Source organism: Pelophylax lessonae (assembly GCF_965119305.1).
Source record: "Pelophylax lessonae genome assembly, chromosome: 4".
Taxonomy (NCBI): domain Eukaryota; kingdom Metazoa; phylum Chordata; class Amphibia; order Anura; family Ranidae; genus Pelophylax; species Pelophylax lessonae.
This window is the reverse complement of record NC_138771.1, coordinates 596,220,904-596,246,211: the sequence shown is the minus strand read 5'-3', so window position 1 is coordinate 596,246,211 and position 25,308 is coordinate 596,220,904. Positions and strand designations below refer to the sequence as shown.

Here is a 25,308-nt window from a genome sequence, read left to right as displayed (position 1 = left end):
GGGTTGTGGATGGGTATATCAGCATGACAATAACCCAAAACACACGGCCAAGGCAACCAAGGAGTGGCTTAAGAAGAAACACATTAAGGTCCTGGAGTAGCCAAACCAGTCTCCATACCTTAATCCCATAGAAAATATGGAAAACAAAGAGTTAAATAATGTGTGACCGGAGTACCAGTCTCATGAAATAACTCACCCCGCGCACAATGATCTAGTATTGAATAGATGGCAACAAGATATAATTAAGATGACGTAAAGTCTCAAAGCAGCTGCTATACAGATAAAATTGTTACAAAAGGTGTTGAGAATATTGAACCGAGTAAAATATAACTGAACACTAGCAGCGCTAAGGTAAACAGATCTATTGTAAAACACAACGTCCCTAAAGACTCATAAAATATATATGTGTGTACAGTCCATACAGTGGTATATCAGGCACAATCCATCCACCAGGGTAGGGAGTGAAGGGTCTTGTCTGTTCTGCCAAAGTTCAACCACACTCCAGTGCTCCCCCCCTTTAAATCGAACACTCACCAAAACACGGTGAATATAGAGCCTTCAATACGATCCACCAATCAGCGGGTGTATAGATCACTGCTGGGCTGTACCTAGCTGCTCCTCCCTCCAACTTTTCCTCCGTTCAAAAATTCATGTAATTGAACAAAGTGGGGGCAACAATAGTGTAATTCTGCAACACTTTATTTAAAATCACACAAAATAACAAGCCCCTCTCCCCTCCAGATGGCTACTTACAAGAGGGCTATGGAGTGAAGGCATAAAGCTCAAAATATGCACACTCAATGACCATTCCAAAGAAAATTCCTGCAGCCTAATCGGAATCCCGAATGATGACCAGTGTGAAAAGTATAGCGACCTCGTCAGAGCCGATGTGCGCGGTCGCTATACTTTTCACACTGGTCATCATTCGGGATTCCTATTAGGCTGCAGGAATTTTCTTTGGAATGGTCATCGAGTGTGCATATTTTGAGCTTTATGCCTTCACTCCATAGCCCTCTTGTAAGTAGCCATCTGGAGGGGAGAGGGGCTTGTTATTTTGTGTGATTTTAAATAAAGTGTTGCAGAATTACACTATTGTTGCCCCCACTTTGTTCAATTACATGAATTTTTGAACGGAGGAAAAGTTGGAGGGAGGAGCAGCTAGGTACAGCCCAGCAGTGATCTATACACCCGCTGATTGGTGGATCGTATTGAAGGCTCTATATTCACCGTGTTTTGGTGAGTGTTCAATTTAAAGGGGGGGAGCACTGGAGTGTGGTTGAACTTTGGCAGAACAGACAAGACCCTTCACTCCCTACCCTGGTGGATGGATTGTGCCTGATATACCACTGTATGGACTGTACACACATATATATTTTATGAGTCTTTAGGGACGTTGTGTTTTACAATAGATCTGTTTACCTTAGCGCTGCTAGTGTTCAGTTATATTTTACTCGGTTCAATATTCTCAACACCTTTTGTAACACCCATAGAAAATATGTGAAGGGAGTTGAAGATTCGAGTTACCAAACGTCAGCCTCAAAACCATAATGACTTATTGCATAATCATTATGGATCTGCAAAGAAGAGTGGGACAAAATCCCTTCTACGATGTGTGCTAAGAAATGTCTGACCTCGGTGATTGCCAACAAGGGATTTGCCACCAAGTACTAAGTCATGTTTTGTGAAGGGGGTCAAATATTTATTTCACTCATTAAAATGCAAATCAATTTATAACTGTTTTTGAAATGCGTTCTGATTGGTTCCTAGGAACTGAGTTTTTACCTGGCTCTATAAATGACAAGGAAATAGAGGTCCTGTTTTTATTTTTTTCACATCTGTTAAAATGGAAATACTGCATATATTCAATGATGATCAATTGTGCAGGCATGCTTCGATTGCTTAAGGCTACTGGCTGGTGATCTCTTGTAGAGTCTACTCAACCAACAATACAACACTATAATTGGATGAACAGAGAGCAGAACAGGAAGTAAGAGGCAAGTGTGGGCAGAAAAAAGTAATGCTAAAAAGGGGCAATATTGAAAAGGTTAGGCTGTCAAACCTGTTCAATCAACTTATTCTCAAGGGCCAGAGGGTTGCCCGCTACTTCCATGGACACAAAATGATTTTGGATGTTGCACTCCTTACAACATAGGTCTGGTCACTATGCACCATGTTGTTTGCCAAGCGTCATATGTTCTGGCAAAAAACAGACTTCGGTAACTGTTTTTTTATGGATAACTGTCATTTGGTGCACACATGCACTAGAGGTCTTCAGCTGCCTTGGGCAAGTCTGGGCTTCTGGTAGGTTGCTGTACTTTTGGAGAGGAAGAGGCTACCTCTTTGGCATGAGAAAGGGCGGTAAAAGCTGGCAACACGTTCTTCCGAATTTTGACATTTTATTGCAGGTGTAGTACAAAAAATACAGTGGCTTACATGTTTTGGCTGTCAGAGCCACGACTAATGCCCCGTACACACGTGCAGATTATCTGAAGACTTTTGTCTGCAGACTTACCTTTTCTATGTAGTGCAAGGGCCTGCCAGATTGCATACAAATTGAAAGTGTTTAGGTTTGACCTCATATTATATGGTTTTGGTAAGTCTGCAGACAAAAGTCTTCAGATAATCTGCACGTGTGTACGGGGCCATAAGGCTAACATTTTCTGTACTCCACCTGCAATAAAGTTTCATCATTCAGAAGAACAAGTTTCCGACTATTACCTTCTATTCTCATTGTGTTTTCAGGTGTTGGGAAAACACCACAAGCCAGTGCACCATTTGTCTGCCTTCTCGCGGAATTGGTTTGGGCGTTGTTGGTTTCTTATATGTAATATATATACCTCTTTGGCATACCTGTTTTCAATTGTATTAATTGCTGTATGTATGTCCCAAGGTGGTAGATCAGGTAGTTTAGAGATGGGGATGACATTTTAGATCCTGCTGTATGGCTGCACATGTATTTGCCTATTATGCAACAAAAACATTTGTTTTTACCTTAAAATTTTGAAACACTTTTTTTTTTAAAGCTTTTTGTTCCTTCTAGCTGGATAGTGTGCTGGAGAACTTTTGCATTGTGCAGTCTTTTCATAGCAATATGGGTATCCGGTAAACAGTACTTTTCATTCTTAAATTGCAGTGGGGTTATGTTATGTGGTCACTATGTTGAAAAATAAGTCAGCGGAGTTCTTATTTAACCTAGTCAGCTGCAGACAGAAATCACGCAATGAACATGGGAGACTCAGAGGGTTGAAACAGATGCAATGTATTGTTCATGACTGTCCAGAAGCTGTAATCCATGATTTTGGTAAGGTACATAGAACAGTGCAATGTGATAACAACAATCTCATAAAGAACGACTCTACAATTGGTCTATATTACACCATAGAAATATACAGAGTATGCAGCTATATGTCTCACCAGGAGCACTGACAGTATCAGCACCTCTCAAACCTGAGGCGCCCACCCATAGAGTAAATGTACAATCTTAACATTATAGTATGTACAAAAAGAAAAAAATCACTTTTTATATTTATATATATATATATATATATATCTTTTATTTTTATTCATTTATTTTAAACCAATCACTCTCTGTTAAAATTAAAAAAAGAAACTGTACAAGAATCATTAAAAGGATTCAATTGAGGCTTAAATCCACCTGTTGCTGGAATCGGGAGCTGTATTTGAAGCCGCTACTATCCAGCAGAGCAGGGGGACAAACACCCAGCAGCCCCAGGGAGACTTACAACGCTTTATCAGTTGTACGGTCTCCCTGGCGCGTCTGGGGTTCCTTTATATCAATGGCTAAATTACAAAGAAACAAAACCTACAGTACTGTGTACAGAAATGGCGTTTTTTTTTTTCTTTTTTCTTTTGTTCATTCCTTTTCCACGCAAACTTTTTTTTTTTTTTTTTGTTACCATGACATGTCTTATTCCTAACAAGTAAAATATATTCCACACAAGATGGCTAGGAGACGTCACAGCCAGTCTCCCTTCTATAGGTAGAGATGGCCGTATAAACTGACCATTTCAAAACACACGGGTGTGGCAGTTGGAACAAAAAAAAAAGGCAAAATGTCAAGCAGTAACACCATCGACCCTCTACTGACCAACAAACACAAAATCTAGACTAGATCATAGTATTGCCAATAGAAATGCAGCAAATGGGGCTTTTACACCACCAGAAATGGACCGTGGCTGATAACGTTTAGGGCCCATTTAAAATTTTAGTTTAAATCAGCTAAATACTTACAAGGTCTATCAAAACAAAAAGGTGTGCAAAAGGCTTACAAGTCTAATACAACCCTTGCTGATTAAGAGCTATGCCCTCAAAGGAACCACTACTTCCACAACGAGCAAGGCTCCTTCTTTGCAGCATGCTGGCTGGGGACAAGCTGTGGCTGCTTTCTAAGGCTCCATTTACACCTGAGCCTATCAGTTTGATACTGGCGTTTTTGGGGGGTTTTTTTAAAGATTTTTTGCAGCTTTTTACAAACCTTTTTAAAGCATTTTAGAAGCGTATTACACGTGTTTTACAGCGTCAGGCATTTTTGTTTAGCCAATAGAAAGCACTAGAGGGAGAGGAAATTAGGGGTAAAGAGCTGCTATTGGAGCAGAAAACACTTGTAAAACCCTAAAGTCAGGTGTTGCTATTGAAGTCTATGGGGCAAAAAAACGCTTGTAATCTGCCAGAAAGAAGCTTATGTACTTTTTTGAGCTTCAGGCGACAGAATGCTCAGATGTGAACAGGGGCCATTGAAATGAATAGGATTTGGCTTGTTGAGCATTTTAGAGCTACAAGCTTCACACCTGAGCGATTTTTCTGCTTGAACGGGGCCTTAAGGAAACAAGACCTTTTGTTTTGATGCATCGAGAACAAGCTTTCTCAACACAGAAGAACCCTGGAAATCATTTGTTGGCCTTATGGAACCCCTGCTGAAAACCTTTTTTATCGAAGGACCCGTTCACACTTGAGCGATTTTCTGCTTAAAGATTGTAGCTCTAATACTCTCAACAAAATCCCTTTCATTTGGATGGCCCCTGGTCACATTTGAGTATTTTGTCGCATGTAGCAAAACCTCTGTCGCTCAGAAAAGTACCTGAGCTTCTTTTAAGCAGACTGGAGGCAGATTGGCTCTATAGACTTATATAGTAACGCCTGAAAAATGCTCAACATAATAGTTTTACAAGGGTTTTGTGAGCACTTTGTTGTATGTTTTCTGTCAAAACAGCAGCTCTCCACCCCTTACCGCTCCCCCTAGTGCTTTCTATTGGCTAAAACAAAAACACCTGAAGATTGAATACGCAATGTAGAATGCTTGTAATAGGCTTGCAAAACTCTCAAATAAAAACGCCTGGACATCGCTCTGCTTAGGTGTGAATGGGGCCTGATAAGGAGTACAGCCAGTAAAACATAGGGTCACCGTTTCTTGATCCAGCCCAAATGGTTGGAACAGAAAAAGGACTGTATGTCTATGGGAACTATGTAACCTCTGAAAAACACCCTCAAGCTTACAGTACATTAATGTAATGGTCATTGGAAAGACCGCTTTTTACATTTGTAGTCAGTTAGAATCCCCCCTACATCAATGGTTTTAGTCGTAACTTGTCCGAAAGGCATAAATTACTCATTGCTCAAGGAGCCCCTAGCAGCCTCTGAAGGAACCCTGGTTGAGAAAGGTTGACCTGCAGTGTATTTAGCTTACCAAAACTAAAAGCTCAATTGCACTTTAAATTTGTAGGATTAAATCAAACTCGCTTCATTGACCCAATATGTTTGCATCCACCTTGAATTCTAGGGTTTGCCCATCATTTTACCAAACCCCATCTACTTGATCACAAAGCACACCTATTCCATTTTGCTTTTAAAACAAAACAATAAAGAATCAGAGAAGGGAACAGTGAAGATCAAGTGTTGATTTATATAAAAGAGCTTTTAGGAAAATAAATGTGAACATTTAGAAGTCCACTCAAACTGCACTTTGTGGATGGGGCATTATTTTCTCTGGACTGAGAAGTTCCTTTTCAGTAGCTCCAAAGAAGAACACTGCCAATTGTTGGCTATAGCCACTCCTGAAATCTAAAAAATGAGCTATAAAAAAAAAAAGACAAAAGTCCGATGTCAAATATGTAACTGTCTGTACAGTTCAGTATGGGCAAGAATACATACAAAATCGTGGTGTTTAATTGGCAGCTCTTTTACATAAAAAAACGTGTTTTTGGTTTATTGGCTCTTCAATAGATAAAACAAGTGGGAGAGTGAGAAACATAATCAGACAGACAGCAAGTTAGGATGGCTGGGGTGTAGACCTATATATATTGTTTTATGAACATTAAATAGTGCATGACCCACAATCCTTTGCAGGAGTAGACATGGTAATGTGAGACATAGGTATGTGATTGTAAAGTAAAAAATGGGTTACCAGCATTTTCAACAGCAGCTTTTTATCTCAATACAGAGCACAATTTTTACCCTCAGGTTGCCTGTGGTCCTGCCTTTGGTGTGTATATTATAGTTGTGTATTGTGGAAAGGTTGGTAAGCACTTTTTATATGCAAGTGCTTTCAGGTATCCACTGCAAAGTTGGAACCATTCAACAATCTCTCCTTGGCTAAAACACAACACTATGTGTAAAGAGTCCAGATGTCTTTTGGCCAGTCTCTATTCAGGGGAACGAAAGGTCAAAGACATAGTGCAGTAAAGAATAGGCATATGGAAAAAGTTGAGCTATCTCTCCACTAAATGAGAAAGTGCCAGCATAGCTCTGCATGACCAGTATAGTACATATCCAATCTCTTGTCCTAACCTGTGCAATCAATACTCAAGACCATCTGATGAAATAGTTTCTCTCTATAAATGGGCAGATTATATCACATTTGCCTTTCAATTGTTCAGCAATTTGACTACATGAATAGGTTCCCCTAATCCAAAGGGTCAGGTCTTCCCGCTAGCACGTTACTGTGCTGCCAGACCTGTTACAATACTCCCAATTTGTGCAAATCCCATACCCCCCCCCCCCCCCCCCACCCCTTCCCTGTTCTTGGTTGCCCAGACTTTCAGAACAGGTACTGACAGCAAGTACAGTACTTATTTTGTGCATCCTAATTGATGTTAAGTGGTTGCTTTCCCCAGTTATTGGCAAGACTAACTGAAGGGCTGGGTATGGCCAGTCTTGGCCTTGTGCTGCTCCTGGAGTAGTGACATCATTCGACAGTGGAGATAAATGCTGAAAGCGGTTTCCATTATATTTTTCATACCTCTCTAGGACACCTAGGACTTGAATAGCAATTACAGCTTCTGAACATCCCAACACTCTAGCCTGACTCTTCCCACTGCACTTCTGGGGGGTTTAGCTGCAGAATATATACATATATATTGTAGGACGTTACAAAAAAAATTCAGAATAATACATTTAGGCCAGCCGCTAAGCAAATCCTCTGACACTGCATATTTAAAATCATACAGGCCAGACAGCAAACTTATAGTGCCGAATTCTGGTAAAAAAAAAAAAGCTCCACTCTCAATGAAACCCTTCGAAAGCCCTGATGAAGTGGCTCTGAGGACCATGAAAGGTGTTGGTATTACAGTTCAAATAAAAGTAAATTCTGGAAACCTGGATTTACCTAGCGCTTTTCATCTTTTATTTAAAAGAAAGAACTGTCAGTTTTTCCGGAGCCAACACACAATCCTTTGCCTAAAACAAACATTCACATCATTTGTCATAACCAAGCAATACATGGGTGACAAATGATGTTTCTGGAGTGCCAGGTGACTGAATGGCAATCAGTGAAAGAATGTAAATGATCATTTAAATATACCCAAGATATAACGAAGAATTGAAAACTATCTGCCTGAAGAATGTGGACAAAAACTGACTGGTGATTATTATAGAACAAGAGCCTTTGTACAACCGGAAAAATGGCCAATAAATTTCAAATGGTAAATTATGGCCATCAACGATTTTTAATTTTAATATAGAGCAATCAATATGAAAAACACCCGAGGGGTCCAAAATGATCACTATGAGCTCCATCTTCTTATACATGGAAAAACCGCTCAATTAGGCTTCAAGTATTTCCACTTAGCCCTTGATTTCACGTTTGTTGGGTTTTTTTACGAAAAAAAAAAAAAAAAAAAAGGAACACGTGCAACATTGAGCAGCTCATTCTACCTAATCATTTTTCAGTTGATCCACAACCATTTTTTTTTAAATATTTTATTAGGCAAAATATGAGCAGATGGAAAGTACTTTTTAAGGGAAAAGGGTTGTTGGTCATCTGACCATCACATCTAGTATATAGCCAAAATTATGACTTTGTTCAGGTGTTATTCATGAAAGATTTTGATTATACTATTCGTTATACAAATATATTTTAGAAGACTCGACAGTTTCAACCATGTGGCAACAATTTGGGGAAGGCCCTTTTCTGTTCCATCTTGACTTTCCCCGTGTACAAAGCCAGCTCCATAATGACATGGTTTGACAACCTTGAGTAGCCTGCACAGAGCCCTGACCCCGACCCTACTAAATGCCTTTGGAATGAACTTGATTGCATATTGTGAGCCAGGTCTTGTCCTACATCAGCACCTGATTTCACAAATGCTTTTATGGCTAACTGGGCCAACAGACACACTCCAAAATCTAGTGGAAAGTTTTACCAGAAGAGTGAATGCTGTTTATATGCAACTCCATAATAAAAGCCCATGGTTTTGGAATGGGATGTCCAAAAAGCTCATACAGGTGTGATGGATATGTGTCTACAAAGTTATGGCCTTATAGAGGTCTGAGATATCCAACACCACAACAGAGGTGATAATGTAGGTGTGAAAATGACATGGTTATAGTGTATGAGATGACATCAAAGCACTAGGCCCATCTCTCTTTGTACACCAGGACCTAACTTGAAAAAGCTACTAGAGATAACCATAGCAATCCACACCAAATTGAACCAACCCGTCACAGATTATGGTGCTACCGTATTTTTGAAAGATTTCCCATTCTTTACAAATACCTATGGCTCAAAATACATGAACTGACCAAATAAGGTCCACGTTAGTCCACCATACTGGTTCAGCAATGAATGATAGACTTTCTTTTGGTTTTTTAAGATTCTCTTATCTCTTCTAGGTCCATCAAGAATGTCCAAACCAGTAGATGAGGTGAGAATGTGGTTTAATTTTAAGTGCCTTATCACCTCCTTTGCTGCTGACAGGACCAGCATAAAACCAGGGTTAGGACTCCATAACTTGGATGGTATGAAGAAGGGGAATGCTCCCAGTCCTCCCTCTGACTACAGGTTGATCAAATGAATGAGTTTGGGAACTCTATGACTCACAAGATTGAGGGTTACCAATATTCAGAGGTAATGCACAGTTCCACTTCACCCAAATGCTCACAGTTCTATTTAAAGAGAATATCCAATCACAGTACTGTGCTAGAGCATGCTGTAAGCAGTTCTTCATTTTCCTTCCACAAAAAAATGACGAAAATGATCATGTTAAGCACAGACATTAGCATGATCAGCAAACATATAGAACACAACAGCAAATGGCTGATCTATTCCTTAATACAGGTTAGTGTCCACAGAAAAGGCTTAGTCTATCTTAATTAGGAAATAAAGTGCAAACCAGAGACCTTTCATACTATGACTTCTATACAAGAATTTGTGACTAGAGACAATTTTCCAGACACTATACAATCTTTACATAAGTGTTCATCTTCATAATCTGTATATATATTTATATTGATATATATAGTCATACTGTTATTTATTCTTTACAATCCTAAATTATTGTCAGAACTTCTGTTAAAATACTTAATTGTTGTGTTGAAGGTATCAGTACCACCCCCTTTCTAGTTCTTGTCCTCTCAGAGTAACCAGATCACCCAATTGTATTAGAAAATGGATGGGGCAGGTAACTCCAGCTTGGTAACCAATGCCAAGAAAAAAAAAAAAAAACACACTTTAGTAGAATGAGAAAATACAGCTGTAACTGGGTGTACATTGCATTTAAATCCCAAAATTAGATTGAAAAGAAGACGGCTTGTCCTCAAGGTTATAGGGATTGCTCTGACTTGATCGAAGCTTGGCCAGCTAAGTTATCTCTTAAATATAGTGAAATCCATCTTCAAACAGCTATCTGTGGTGTAAATAGCAGAAATACGTGTCCCAGCAAATCATAAAACACTAAAGGCAAGAATAAGCTTTGAATGCTGCAAAATGATAGCTGGAAACAAGAAACAAAAAGCCCCAAAAGGATAGGAAAACTCTTTAGGCCAGGCATCACTAAATGGCGGACCCCGGTCTGGACTGCAACGGTCCCGCCCTTTAGGAGCCAGTACTTTTCCCGAGCCTTACCCGCAGTCATTGTCACAGCAGAGTGGAAAGCAGGAGGTAGGACAGTCCAGGGTTGGAGCAGGTGCTGCCACAATTACTTTTCAAGTTAGCCAGCAGGTGAGTGGTTGCTAAGATGCAGGGCAGTCCTAGCTACCAATCATCAGCTTGTTCTTATGAAAAGTAACCTTGGCAGCTCCCACTCCTGCCTATCCTGCCTCCCACTCTCTTGTCTGTGTACCTGAGCAAGATAGAAAAGTGAAGGGGCAGAGCTGTTGGGGTCTGTAATGTGAAGGGGCGGGGGGCAGAACTATGGGCATCTGTGATGTAAAGGGGGGACAGAGATGTTCGAAGCTATGATGTGAAGGGGTGCAGAGATGCACAGAGCTGTAATGTGGCAGAGGAAGGGCACTGCTTTGTAAATGGAGGGGTCTTGATGTAAAGGGGGAGGGTCAGAGGACATGGCTGTGAAGGGGAAACTGATGTAAAAGGGGATTGTGATATGTACGGGGACTGAAGACACCGATGTAAGAATGGGATTGTGATATAAGAAGATGGAGGCTGTGATGTAAAGGACCTGAGTCATCACACAAATATGCGATTCAGACCTCTGCTGGAAGAAAGATTTAGGGCTGGTTGCAATGCAGTGGCTGGTGTGCCATGGGGCTGAGATCAGTGCAGTGATGATGCTCTGAGCTTGGCATATTACACCATTTCATTTTTTTAAACAAACACTATTGAGACCTCTCACAGACATCTCAAACACTATTGAGATGTCACACAGACATCTCAAACACTATTGAGATGTCACAGACATCTCAAAAGTTCAATTGCTGGCCGGGTGGTGCGAGGCAGTGAATTGCCTCACATTGCACTGAGCTGATAAAAAGTACTGCATGCACTTTCAGCGCACCGTGCCCGCACACCACTGGAACTCAGTGTTGTTAAATAGGCACATAGGAGACAAGGCATTTTGCCTTGTCCAAGTGGTAGGACTGCGCTGGAATAGCCACCCAATGCAGTCCCACCCCATGCGGTGTAAACCAGCCCTTACTGACTAAACTACTGTGAATCAGTACCCCGCTTTAGACCTTGTACCAATGCCATCAATAGGGACCGAATGGCAACAGTGTTGTTAGAAAGTTTCCCTACCCTTTCATATTTGATTATGACAGGAGTGTACCTGTACTATGAGAATGATCTTGAGAGTTATTATAGGAACCACTTAAAGTGATGGTTTTCCGTCATTCAAACCTAACAAGTTTTGGCACTAGTAGCCACTCATAATCTCCCCTTCATGTAGCACAGGAAATTGTAAAAAGGAAAGTGTGGCTGCTATAGCACTAGGAGCAACATCCATCATAAAGGCCAATTCCCACCACAATGCAACTGTTTTGCTCTACTGACTTCCTGTGGTTCAATCCCAGATAAACACCTTATTTTGTGCACTCACATGCTCACAAAGGACCTCATTTATAAAAAAAAAAAAAAAAACACGAAAACCAATAAAATATAACAGTGTTTGCTCATATACAGCACTGTGCTGGCCTAGATTTTCAAACTTGACTGGTTGCTGGGAGCAAAACCTCTACTATAATTGGCTATATATTTTTTTTTTACATGAGCCATTTTGTCCCATGATTCCTGGGGGACCCCCAACAGTCTCCACACACACCACCTTATAATGATATTCTTTGGAAGGATGCTAAAAGTCATGCAGAAATATGCAAAAATAAAATGGAAAAAAAAAAACCATATCAGATGATAAAAAATTAAGATTTTTGTTCATTCTCTTCACAGCAGACAGCCCTTTCACATACATGATAAAACGCACACAGGAGGACTTCTAAGACTATGGCAAATCAATTTTGGCTTAAGGCAAAACAGAATTACATATAAATATACATATGTTGCAAAGTCTGTAAGCTGCTTCTCCAGAACAGGTACAGAAATAAGATCACACAAAGGAGAACTGGAGTGGTTGGCGCAGTTGTGGCCAGTAGGTCCACAGACGTGCCCACAAATTAAGCTGTGGGTTTCCATATTGACTCCCTGCTGTTTATTTTGACAGAAGGTACTCTTTGAAAACTGGCCAAATGTTGTACAGGGAGAGTGTATAGCAGCAAAAAACTGATAGAAATAGCTTAAATTTGGATGACTCAAAAGGGAATAAAGATGATGAGCATTCGCTCACTTCAGAACTCCTTTTCTTTCCATACAAGTCTATGGGAAGCAATATCATCTGAAGCAAGTCAAATGCACTTTCAGTGGATTGTGAATGATGTCAGAAGCATCTCAAACTGATGGCAAAAGCACGCTGCATTTGCCTATCAAATCCCATCAACATGGGCCCTACATTTCTCAGAGCCTTCCTTATCAGGAGCGCTACAACCGGCAGTCAACTTTCTTTTCTCTCTCATTTTTTTTAATAAGAAGCAAGAATCTGATTGGTTGGTACAAGTGATAAAAACAGTTATTGTACCAAAACACTAATATATCAGGTCCTCTCTCTAAACAATTGTCAGCTAAAAGAAGTAATAATATAAATTGTCTGTTCTTACAAAATCTTCGTTCTGCCCGTATTTCATCTTACTAACCTAATCCATGTTGCTGGACCTAAAAACTTTGCAGGAGAGTAGAACAAGACTTAAGTGCGCCTATCCTTATTGAGCGCCATTTTGGTAATGTGTTGCGCTGTGTAATGAAAGCCCATATTTAGCCCATTTTTTAAAAATTGTATTTAATAAAGCAGGTAAGAGAGATAGGACCTCTTAAATGTTATTATATGTGTTTTCACTGGACAGGTTTCTCCTTATTTCTTGTCCTGGTGACACCGGAAGAAGAAACGAGAGGGTGTGTGCTTCACCGGGACAAGACAACACAGAGCAATACAAACCTTTAAAGGGGTTCCATTTCCTCTCCTTTAATATTGTAATCCCTCTTACTAAATAAATGTGCTTTTGCTGCAGTGTCTGCCCCATTCCATCGTTTTCTATCCCTATTGCACCAGGTTGTCGGACGGGAAGAGATTGTATATCCCCCAGCTAGGACCCAGACAGCAATATATACCTAACAGAGGTTAACAAACTTTTCCTCAATCAATGCAAAACTGAAAAAAAACTTTTTATTTGGAGTTTTGCTTTAAGCTCTTTAGGTTTAAAGAACATATCATAGGGCAGCTAAAATAGAACAAAGCAAGTGATCCTCCATTTAGTCATCAGGAGGTCCAAAAAGGGACCAGAGGTAGATGTTTTTTGAGCAGTCCCTTAACAGGTGTCAAGCGTACTGCATGGTTTTCCTGACAAAAAAGCTGTAGGAGTCTAAACTAGATCAGGGGTAGTTAGGCTTGGCACTCCAGCTGTGGTGAAACTACAAATCCCATCATGCCTTTGGATGTCAGTCTTATCAGTCAAGAGACTTTTTTTTTTTTTAAACAGAAATAACCTCATGCGACTTTTAGTTCCACAACAGCTGGGGTGCTTAAGTTGCCTACTATAAGTAAAAATTAGATGTACTAGATAAAAAAAACTTGAAACTCCATAAACAACCTCTTAGACCACAATGCACATTGGTGAGATGCATTGAAGAAAACCCAATGGCATGGTGCAACCAGAAATTGAGCACAATTAAAGAAATCATGAAATACTCCTATAATGTAATAATTACAATAGCAAACAGGCTGAGTTGGGTGCGATAGCTAAAGTGAGGGGCTTAAAGGGAACCTGTCACACTTGGGTCATTCAAACTGAGCATATGATGAAAGATGCATAAGCAGAATTTTAGGATGTCAAAGCTATTGGTAGATTCAAATATAAATGCAATTGAAGTTGTATTAAAATTTTGATTTTCCTCTAGAAAATCAGCTTGGCCCTTTGGCCCTACCCTTTACAAACCTCCTTACTGGCCAGTGAGGCCTACAATTGAAGGACTAGCATGGAGGCCTAAGAGGCTGGAAGGGAAAGGACCAAGCTCACCTTTTATTGGAAAAATTAGAATTTCAACTTCCTATATATATATATATCTCTGCACCCACTCAAGCTTTTGGGCATGCAGTTTTTATGGATGGTAAAATCTATTTATGCACTAAAATCATCTGCTGAATTTGATTTGCCCTAGTTTTACTTAGTTAACCTACTACATAGGGTTACTTTAAATGCAAGCCTTTAGGGTTCCCTAGTCTGGGATTTCAGTCTGTACTTGTAATGCGAAATATAATTTTTTTTTTTTAAACTGTACCTTCCTATTTTTTTTTTCTTAGACTGCCCTAATTGTTAATTAGCAATATTTTTGGTGAAATACACTCTAAGACCGGAAAAGCTGACAGTGGCCAAGAAACAATCTCACCTCATATAAACCGAGTTGGGTTTAAAGACACAAAGTTGGAAAGCAAACTGTGCAAACCAAAAATCTGTATAATGTCAGTCTTTCATAGAAGCAGCTTACAGATATGCAAGTATTTTGGCAACAAAGACACATTCAAATAAATAATACAAAATATATAAACATCATTAAAACAAAACATATAAAAAAAAAAAGAAAAAAAGAAAAAAAAAAAAACTGCTGGTGAAAAAAAATTAAACTATACATTTTTTTTTCTACCCTGCAGTTGCTTTTGCAGCTTGTTGTCTCCTAAAATAAAAACCTTCACTCTGAGTGTATTGCCAGCGTGTGCAAGAGAGAACAAGAAATAAGAGTAAGGAAGACCGTCGGCAAAGCTGCAAGAGGCTCAGACAATTACAATCTCTCTGTCTCCCATATCAGTTCATCTTCGCTTTTCTTTTTTTTTCCCTTTTATCTTTTTTTTTTTCTTTTTAAATCAGCAAACACCACAATTTTCGCAATTCTATGGTGTTGAAGTGGATTTTGTGAGAAAAGGCGATCAATAAATTATATGCATTTAGAAAATATATATATATTATATATATATGTAGATATATCTATGTCGAGAGATTTAAGAGAAAGAGAATTGAAGAATTAAATAAAATATTACTTTTTTGTACCAAAAAAAAAAAAAAAAGTGTCTTTTGGAGGCTATAGATTTCCACATTCTTTTTACCGTTTGGCTACCAAACAGAGGGAGATTTAGAGTTGGGTTCCACCCGCCTCTGGCAGTGGAAAGGTCAGTTCTAGAACATTCCACCTCATATGAATAGAACACTGTGAACCCTTTGAGGAGGTGAAAGTAAAGCCCTGTCTATAACACCTCTCAGCATGGGTACTGCTGTTTTGTTTTACCCAGAAACCTTTGCCTTGGGAGCGCCATCTGCCACACAACAAAAGACACAGATACAAGTACATAAAAGGCACACACCTTTTCCACAGTCTCTGGAACCCTACGTCACTCTCAGATAGAATAAAACACTCTGAGAAGTGAGCTCAGCTTGGCTGAGATGGTAGGTTTCTCTTTTTTTTACAAATTAAAAAAAAAAGGAATTTAAAAAAATTCATTACATTTCTGCTCAGTTCTTGATGGGTATTTTTGTTCATTTTTTCCAAAAAAGCAAAAAAAAAAAAAAAAAATGGCTTTCTTGTTGCATGCGCAAAAACAGGAACGGAACTTGGTTTCCTTGTTGCATCCGTTTGAAAGGGAAATAAATAGTTTTTTTTTTTTCAAAAGAAAAAAAAAAAAGCACAAAAAAATAACACATTATAGATTTTTTTGTAGAGAGTGTGTTGTAACTTACTTATGGCAACAAACTCCTATTCTGTGCAAAGTATCGGAATCTACAGTAATTGTGTTTGTTCCCCTTGAGAATACAAAAACAACCTTCAAAGAAAACAAAAAAAAGACAAAAATAAATAAATATGAAACTGGAAATTAAGCACATTTTGATCTCCATGTAAAACAAGTCTTTGTGTGTTGTTAAACATCTTAGAGTTTATTGTCTTCCATCGGTAAAGTTCAGGATTCCGCAGAAGATGTGTCGTTTGATTGGTCGTCAGTCTGTTCTGGTGGCTCTTCCTGTGTTGTGGGGTCGTCTTCAAAGTCCAGCTCAGGTTCTTGGATCTCAGGTGTTTGGAGCGCACAGCCCTCCTCTTCCTCGATGCCGCTATTCCGGTCCTTGTCAGAATCCTCCGTTTCTTCCTCCAGTGTCAATTCAAACTGGAACTTTTCCATACCGCTCTCCTCGTCTTTGTCTGGATCATCTGGTGGTGGGGACGGGCTTTGAGGGATCATGCCTTGGTACCAATCCCGGTTGTCCTCCAAGGTGTCCAGGATATCCTGAGCATCAGGGTGAACAAGATCCGCCCAAGTCTCCCACAACGGATGGACAATGTAATCAATAAAGCCAACCTGTGAAGTACAGAAACACATGGGATGTAGACAATGTATTAAGGGTTCAACGGATCTATAATCATTTCAAATATTGCTGTATAACAGAACCTCACTGCCATTTCAGCCCTTTCATTTACTGGTTATTACTGACAGTGCTAGAATGATTGAGCACCACAGCTAAAAACTCCCGTTTAATCTCTGAAAAACAATGGAGCCCATTTACTAAAGTCTGGTTCAAACAAACAGTTTTTTTTCGTTAAACCCAGCGGGCTGAACAAAAAAAAGAAAAATAAGGAGCTTGCTGTACTAACTATCCGATGTTAGAACACTGATCCCCCTGCGGAGCTATTGTGAGAGCACTGATAGGATGCCAATTGGCGGATCATTTTTCGGTTATGCCCCTTTGACAGAAGTGGGATGTTTGGCTGTCTTCTGTAAGGCAGCTGTACACACGGGTTAAATGTTTCTGTTGAACCCAGCGATATTCAGCCCGTGTGTACGGGGCTTAAAGGAGGGGTAGAACATGTAGACTCAGGGCCGGCGCAACCACCAGGCGGACCAAGCGGCCGCTTGGGGCGGGCAGGTCCGCAGCCGCAGATGGGGAGGGAAAATTAACCTTTTTTTTTTTTTAAATACTTTATTATGCGGAGTTGCCGGCGCCCCGCTCCGGTGTGCTACTGTGTCCTGTCCCGGGTGTGTATTGTAGAACTCCGGGATCACACACAGCCCGCCCTGACATCACCACACACGCTTCCAAGTATTAAACGGAGGCTCCCGCCCACCGCGCCTCGCCATTGGACAAGCGGCCCGCCAGTCTGAAGTAACCGGGCAGCGATTGGCTAAGGCGGGAGTGACTGGGCGTCAGTGATGAAGCAGAGTGTCTGACAAGCGAAGCAGGTAAACAGAGACCCTGAGGGGTCCTGGGGGTGGCAGGGGGCCGGGACACTGGGCTGGAGGGTGGGTCGTATCATCTGTGACTGGGACATGTACACCTGTGTGCTGCAAATGGGACAGGGAGACCTCCTGGGTGTGTTTACACTGGGGGGGGGGGGGGCAGAGGGACTAGAAGTCCCAGCATGTGCTGTACAAACAGTGCAGCCTGTGGTAGAACTACAGCTCCCAGCATTGCCTGCACGTTCATTGCAGCCTGTGATAGAGCTACAACTGTCAGCATGATGACCTGCTCCTCTATTGCATCCTGGGATAGGACTGCAAGTCCCAGCATGCCCTGTTCCTTTATTCCAGCATGAATGCTTCGCACTTCCATTGTAGCCTAGGCTTCTGGGCAGGGGTCGGCAAGGTGTCCGCACACGGACACTGGTGTCCGTGAGCGGTCCTTGCAGTGTCCACCGCGCCGGTGTAACGTGAGAATTACCTACCCCGTGAGAAAAACCTACCCTCGTCACTTCCGGCCAGGAACAGCTGAGCAGCGCAGCAGTGCGCATGCTCACAGCCCCGGATACCTAATGGAAGAGTTGAGGATCAGACTAGTGCGCATGCGCACTAGTATGAAATGATCACGGTGTCCGTGAAAAAAACCTACCCACGCGGCGGTTACATTAAAACAGCTGTGCTGCAATATGAGTCATCTCCGCTCCTGTCCCGGTCACTTCCCTGATCTTGGCTAGTAAATATAAAAGCAGTGCTAGGCTCCGTGATTTATCTTTTCATACAGCCGCCGCCGCTTTTATATTTACTAGCCGAGATCAGGGAAGAGACAGGGACAGGAGCGGAGATGACTCATATTGCAGCACAGCTGTTTTAATGTAACCGGTCGTGATACACACACTGCCGTGCACCGGAAGTGACGAGAGTAGGTTTTTCTCAGGGGTAGGTAATTCTCACGGAACACCGGCCCGCAACTCACTCTGCGGTTGTCTCAGTCTCACTCTGCGGCTGTCTGCTGAAAATAATCTCGGCTCAGTCAATCCTTGATGCGATCGCTCTGGGCGGAGCCTCAGGCCTCCCTCGGGTTGTCCGCTCCCGCCTCCTTTTCGGATCTAGCTCTTGGCACCGCCTGCAAACTGGAGTAGTGGTGGAGACTGGAGAGAGACCTGCGTGCGCGGCTGCGCAGTGATCTCTCTGTGACTGACTCTGGGCTGACTGGGGGAGGGACTGTCTGACTATCCAGCGCAGGAGAAGAAAAGGAGGACGGTAACAGTAGGCTGTGGTGGACTCAATGGACTGGAGGTCTGGGAACCCTGCTTGGCCTGCTTTAAGGGGGACTGTCACCCTGGCCTGCTGTAAGGGGGATCTATGGGGAACCTGGGATGGCTGACCTGCCTGCCATTGCCTGCTCTAAAGGGGTATTTATAAATATGGGGGACCCTCACCCTGGCCTAGGCCTGCTCTAATGGGGGATCTAGGGGGTTGCCTGCTCTAAAGGGGTATTTATAAATATGGGGGACCCTCACCCTGGCCTAGGCCTGCTCTAATGGGGGATCTAGGGGGTTGCCTGCTCTAAAGGGGTATTTATAAATATGGGGGACCCTCACCTTGGCCTAGGCCTGCTCTAAAGGGGGATCTAGGGGGTCCCCCTAGATCCCTCTTTAGAGCAGGCCTAGGCCAGGGTGAGGGTCCCCCATATTTAAAATCCCCTTTAGAGCAGGCAAGGGCAGGCAGGTCAGCCATCCCAGGTTCCCCACAAATTCCCCTTTAGAGCAGGCCAGGGTGAGGTGTGGGTCCCCCATATTTATACATCCCCCTTTAGAACAGGCAAGGGAGTACCTTGCCTGCTCTAAATGGGATGTATCAATATGAGAGACCCTCCTCCTGGCCTGCTGTAAAGGGGGATCTATGGGGGACCTACCTGCACTAAAGGGGGAACTATGGGGGATGGTTGACCTGCCTGCCCTTGTTTGCTCTAAAAGGGGATCTATGGGGGACCTGCTTGCCCTTGCCTGCTCTAAAGGGTGATGTATAATTATGGGGCACCCTCGCCCTTGCCTGCTCTAAAGGGTGATGTATAATTTTGGGGCACCCTCGCCCTTGCCTGCTCTAAAGGGGGATCTATGGGGGACCTGCCTCCCTTGCCTGCTCTAAAGGGGGATGTATAAATATGGGGGACCCTCACCCTGGTCAGGCCTGCTCTAAAGGGGGACCTATGGGGGACCTACCTGCATTACAGCGGGATCTATGGGGACCTGCCTGCTCTAAAGGGGGATCTACAGGAGACCTGCCCTGGCCTGCACTAAAGGGGGATCTATGGGGGACCTGCCTGCTCTAAAATGGGGATTTATGGGGGGACCTGCCCTGGCCTGCACTAAAGGGGGATCTATGGGGGACCTGCCCTGGCCTGCACTGAAGGGGGATCTATGGGGGACCTGGGGACTGCCGTGTTGACGTATGTTTGCGTATTGCTACTTCATCCACGTCTACAAAGTACTTTGATGCTGCTGCTGCGACTCAATACAACAGAAAAATATAAGGTAAGAATTTTGAAAATATTTTAAACCGTTTATAACAATAATACCACAAGCAGTCTATATATATATCTTATTTTAAACTTATTTGTCATTGTAGAACTAGGCCAGAGAGTAGACGGAATGTTTTTTGATGGTTTTAATTTGAAATGTACCTTGGTGTCCTTCACTAAGGTCTGTACATTGGAAAATGTCCGCCACAGCCTTGGTCCGTGCCTATCCCTGCTAATACGCTGCATTAATCAAAAATTATTGAAAGAAACATTTTTGCAAGGGGGGGGGCGCCAAAATGGAGCTTCGCTTGTGTAGGCAGAAATCCATGCACCGGCCCTGTGTAGACTTTACAAAAGTGAACTTTCAACTAGCTTAGCTCAAGAAGAATTTCATGTATGGACATTTTTTACATAAAAACATTGATCCAATTTTTACGTCAATACTGGGGGAGGTGAGAAATACACTACTTGCCATAATAAACTAGATTGTAGCAGCTCCCCTGGTGCTCATGGTTCTCCAGCCCTTCCCAACACTGCATGTTGGGACAATAGAAACAACAGTGAATTTCAGCAACCACTACTTGAAAGGGCCTATTTGGCATTGCTGTAAGACATTCAGACCAAAGACTGAGCATTTAACGAGGGGGTATTTTGTATCGCATATGGAAACGTACCTGCGATTTCTCAACAGAGGCAGTGTGCTTGTCACACATAGGGCTTATTTCCATCCCCCTCTCCCTCTCCTTGTCTCCCTGTCTGAAGAACTCCTCCAAGATGCGGTCAGTCCACTGTCGGTACAGTTCCAGTGGTTTGGTTGGGTTGCTGAGATCCGCACAGTGCACCATGTTGCGAAGAACCTGTGGCAGCAGACAGAACACATAGCAGTCAGACGTAAGATTAATGTAAAGGGGATCTTTCATCTAATGAATAAAGCAATGCTGAAATAAGTAAAAACAGCCAAATCACAAGAAGAAAATAAATACACATGGAATTTAAACAGCACAACTTGCGGATAGTAAAATCTTCAAAAGTTTGAGGTTTCACTAATACAATGTTTTCTTTCCTAGTCCAGATGTGCAACGACATGCTGAGGCTGGGTAGCCATACTGAAAATGCATACTTCTCCATAGGTCTTGGTGAAGTGACACAAGAAGGGGCTTCGATCTTCATAAGGGATAATGGTTCTCTGTTACTTGGGCATTTCACATGCGCACTGTGCTATGTTTAGTTCTTTACTTGGGTGGGTCACTACCTTGACGGACGGGCAAAATGTATGAACTTGCAAGAAACTAATAATTGTGTTGGCCATGCCAACCAGATTCTCGCTTTCATTTCTAACCTGCCCCAACTGTCAAGAAAGGGACAACATAACTATAGCCAAATAATTCAGACACATCTATTATTAATTATTGATTTAAATGTTTAATCATTTATAGCGCGACTTGTATTTATTATTGTTCTTTGGGGTGTTGGTCACACTTGAAGTCGCTGCTTCACACACGCAATTTGGTTAGATTAGCGCATTTGTTTTTTTTTGCTTGACATCTATTATTAAGCCCAGTAATTGGTGGTTCATTCTTTAGATCGCTTTCTGTTCCCCATTTGCCATATTTAAAAAGGAAACGTTTGCTATAAAAGAAAAAAAAACTGATGTGATAAAGTAATATCCTAAAGTGTCACTAAACCCACATAATAAAAAACTATAAATAAATGGTGTATTACATGCTATTTATACTCACTATGTCTGTACTGTACTCACTAGTCACTATGAGATTTATTATCTGTATTCTGAAAAAAAACTGGCTGATCCTGCTGCTCTCTATCTCCACCTTCTGTCCAATTCCCTAATTCAGATAGGGATTTTGCAGCTGTGGTGGCAGCTCTGCACATGCTCCAATTTTAGTGAGTTTCTATGCTGAGCTTTTCCTTTCTATCACATCTGAGCAGCCCAGGTGACTATAGAGTTGTGGGCAGTGATAAGTGACAGTCCACTCCCTCCCTCCTCCTACATGTCCACTAACCAGCTAAACACAATGGGGGTAGGATATTACATGTAGATTGATGGAGGCATCACCTCACTCCTATTCTAAGACACAGACTGGAGGGGGCTCCTCTTGCCACTGTTTCCCTGCAGACAGGCTGGGAAGGAGCTGGGTCATGTGACAGCTGTATATCCATTTTTTTATTAAAATAATCACAGTGCCATCATCCATATACAGAAAGAAGGGACAATGTAAATTAAACAGTGTGTGTTCAGTGTCAGTTTAGTTCTATTTAGAAATTGCCTTTCTATGTGAATCTGCAGTCTCGGTTCCCAAAAATACGCTTGCATTCATGGCAATACTGTAAAATAATTTTCTGCTAAGGTGATTGACACGTACTCTTTCTACTTACTTATTCTATTATACTTATTCTATTTATTTATTAGTGCCGAGACTGACAAGGTGACTGTAGCAGGCTCTCCTGTGGGTCTGGCACCGTTAATAAATAAAATGGCCTGCTTTATCTATAAAGCAAAAGCAGGTAAAAACTGGAAAAAAAAAAAAAAAAAAAAAAAAAGTTTGCTCAAATCCCTTTGGTACCTTCATATTATTAAAAGACCATTATCCATACATTGCAACATGAGCTGAGTAGGTTTAAAAAATATTACAGTTCATAAGCATATCTAACGTGTTCAGGGGTATAGGTTAGACAAGATAACAAGATTCTGATCTTGGAAGATATAACACACTAGAACAATAATCTCCAAACTGTGGACCAGGGGCCAAATTAGTTCCTTTGTTCGCCTTAGTCCAGCCCTTGGGGCACCATTCCTCCTACTGACACCAATGATGAGGCACTATTCCTCCCACTGACACCAATGATGGGGCCCTATGCCTCCCACTGACACCAATGATGGGGCACTATTCCTTCCACTGTCACCAATGATGGGGCACTATTCCTCCCACTGACACCAATGATGGGGCACTATTCCTCCCACTGACACCAATGATGGGGCACTATTCCTCCCACTGACACCAATGATGGGGCACTATTCCTCCCACTGACACCAATGATGGGGCACTATTCCTCCCACTGACACCAACGATGGGGCACTATTTCTTCCACTGACACCAACTATAGGGCATGATTCCTTCCACTGACACCAAGGATGGGGCACTATTCCTCACACTGGATATGAAAAGGAGGGATAGGTGGCACTGCCTGAGAAAAGCTACAAGTGTATGAGTTAAAAAAGTGCCATTTCTTTAAGCCCATTGTGTAAAAAAATGTGAGGTAGGCTGCGGCCCTGTTACACATATTCTAGCACAGAAATTATCCATTTTATTTAACTATTCCTCCCACTGACACTAGCGATAGGTACCAACGATGTGTCGCTATTCCCCACCACTGACAACAATGTGGAACTATTCATCCCACTGCCACCAACAATGGAACACTATCCTCCCACTGACACCAGTGATGGGGCAACGATGGGGCACTAATGATTCCTCTAATACTAAAGATGGGATATTGTACACTCCCACTGATGCCAGGATATTTTCTACTCCCAATGGCCAAAGTTTGGAGACCCCTGCACTTGGACATCTGTCTGTAGTGTGAATGAAGGAAAACGGTTTGATATTTTGTTAGACATAATTCACTTAGGAACTTTTCATTGCTACTACCTAGTAGTTGTGAATAAGCACGGAGACCTGTGTGAAACGCGTTAACAGTTTGTCTGTTTGGATGTGATTTCACGTGACCCACGGCCATCTTGGGGACACCAGGAAGTAACCAGGAACACCCTTGCATGCCCTGCTATTTGGTCTAAGTTTTATCTATTTTATGTGAGTGCAACCTTTTTTTATTCTATTAAATTTGTGGAATATACGGAGAGCATTCGATTCTGTCCTTATTTTCACATACACTGCGGAGGGAATCCGGGACAGCTATCCCCATTATGTGAAGACCCTTATGTCATCCTGATATCTGGTTAATGCTGACTGGCCCCGTGTGTTGTGTATGAAGGACAGCCATCCCCAATAAGTGAAGACTTTTTTGAAATCTGGATATCTAATGCTGATTGACCCTGTGTGGTCGGTGTATTAGGGTTAGAGGCAGAGAATGCCTGGTGGTGGGAAGTTATGAGCACCTAAGATCATCATCTTTCTGGAGTTAGTGCCAGCATTTCAGTCTCTGCTTTTAAAATCCACAGAAGGACTCTTCTTTCATCTTTTTGCACTACAGTAAACCCCCCTCCATTGCGGGGGTTACGTTCCGGACCCAGCCGCGAAAAGTGAAAATCCGCGAAATAGAAAAACCCTATTAAAATGCATTGTTTTTTTTTACTGTCACTGTACGTGTAAAAGCATTTTAAGGTCTTTAACCACTTGCCGACCGCTCACTGTGCCTCTACTGCGGCACAGTGGCTCCTTACCGTCCAGCGACGTAGACCTACGTCACTGGACTCCTCCCCCTGTAGGCGCCGCCGGAGGCGCGCTCCCGCTGTTTTCATTCACAGCGGGAGTCGGGCCAGGGGAGGAGCGGCGGCGATCGCCGCCGCTCTTCCCCAATCGTCGGGGAATCTAGTTTGGAGATCCGCCCGCCTGTGTAAACAGAGCGGGCGGATCTCCTAAGTGACAGGGAGTGACAGATCGGAGTGTTCAGCATAGCTGGACATCCGATCTGTCCCTGACTCACTCAGTCACCTCCCCCCCCACACACGTCAGTAAGCACCAGGCATACATTAACCCCTCCCTCTCCAATAAAATTAACCCCTTCCCTGCCAGTGTCATTTTTACAGTAACAGTGCATATATATAGCACTGATTACTGCAGTAATGTCACTGGTACCCCCAAAAGTGTCAAAAATGTCAGTCAAGGGTCCGATCTGTCCGCCGCAATGTCGTAGTCCTGCAAAAAAAAAAAAAAAAATGCAGATCGCCGCCATTACTCGTTAAAAAAAAAAACACCAAAAATGACAGAAATCTTTCCCTTAGTTAGTAAACGCAATAACTTTTGCGCAAACCAATCAAAATACGCTTATTGTGATTTTTTTTTACCAAACATAGGTAGCAGAAAACAAATTGGCCAAAAATTTTAAAAAAATTTGATTTTTACATATTTTTTGGGAGGAATTTCATATAAAAAAAATGTTAAAAATATTGTTAATTTTTCAAAATAAACGCTCTTTTTTTGTTTATAGCGCAAAAAGTAAAAATCGCACAGGTGATCAAATACCACCAATTTGATCACCTGCGCAATTGTCAGTTAAAGTCGCACAGCGCCGAATCGCAAAAAG

The 25,308-nt window shown here is 42.0% G+C and overlaps 1 protein-coding gene and 1 long non-coding RNA gene across 6 annotated transcripts in view; both read right to left on the bottom strand.

Moving 5' to 3' along the window:
* Nucleotides 1-3,243: 3,243 nt before the first annotated feature.
* Nucleotides 3,244-4,012, bottom strand: LOC309554461. Its single transcript, XR_014225236.1, has 2 exons — nucleotides 3,896-4,012; nucleotides 3,244-3,860 (listed from the first exon to the last, which is right to left on the bottom strand). It is a non-coding gene; the product is annotated as an uncharacterized lncRNA (long non-coding RNA).
* Nucleotides 4,013-14,727: 10,715 nt separating this feature from the next.
* Nucleotides 14,728-25,308, bottom strand: part of PDE4A (phosphodiesterase 4A) — a 546,165-nt gene continuing 535,584 nt past the window's right edge. For all 5 annotated transcript variants that reach the window (XM_082256201.1, XM_082256202.1, XM_082256203.1 and 2 more), the window contains 2 exons: nucleotides 20,700-20,882; nucleotides 14,728-16,628 (listed from right to left, as the gene is read on the bottom strand). In XM_082256201.1, coding sequence (XP_082112327.1) covers nucleotides 16,236-16,628; nucleotides 20,700-20,882 — 576 coding nt within the window. In that variant the 3' untranslated portion in view covers nucleotides 14,728-16,235. The remainder of the gene's footprint in view (nucleotides 16,629-20,699; nucleotides 20,883-25,308) is intronic.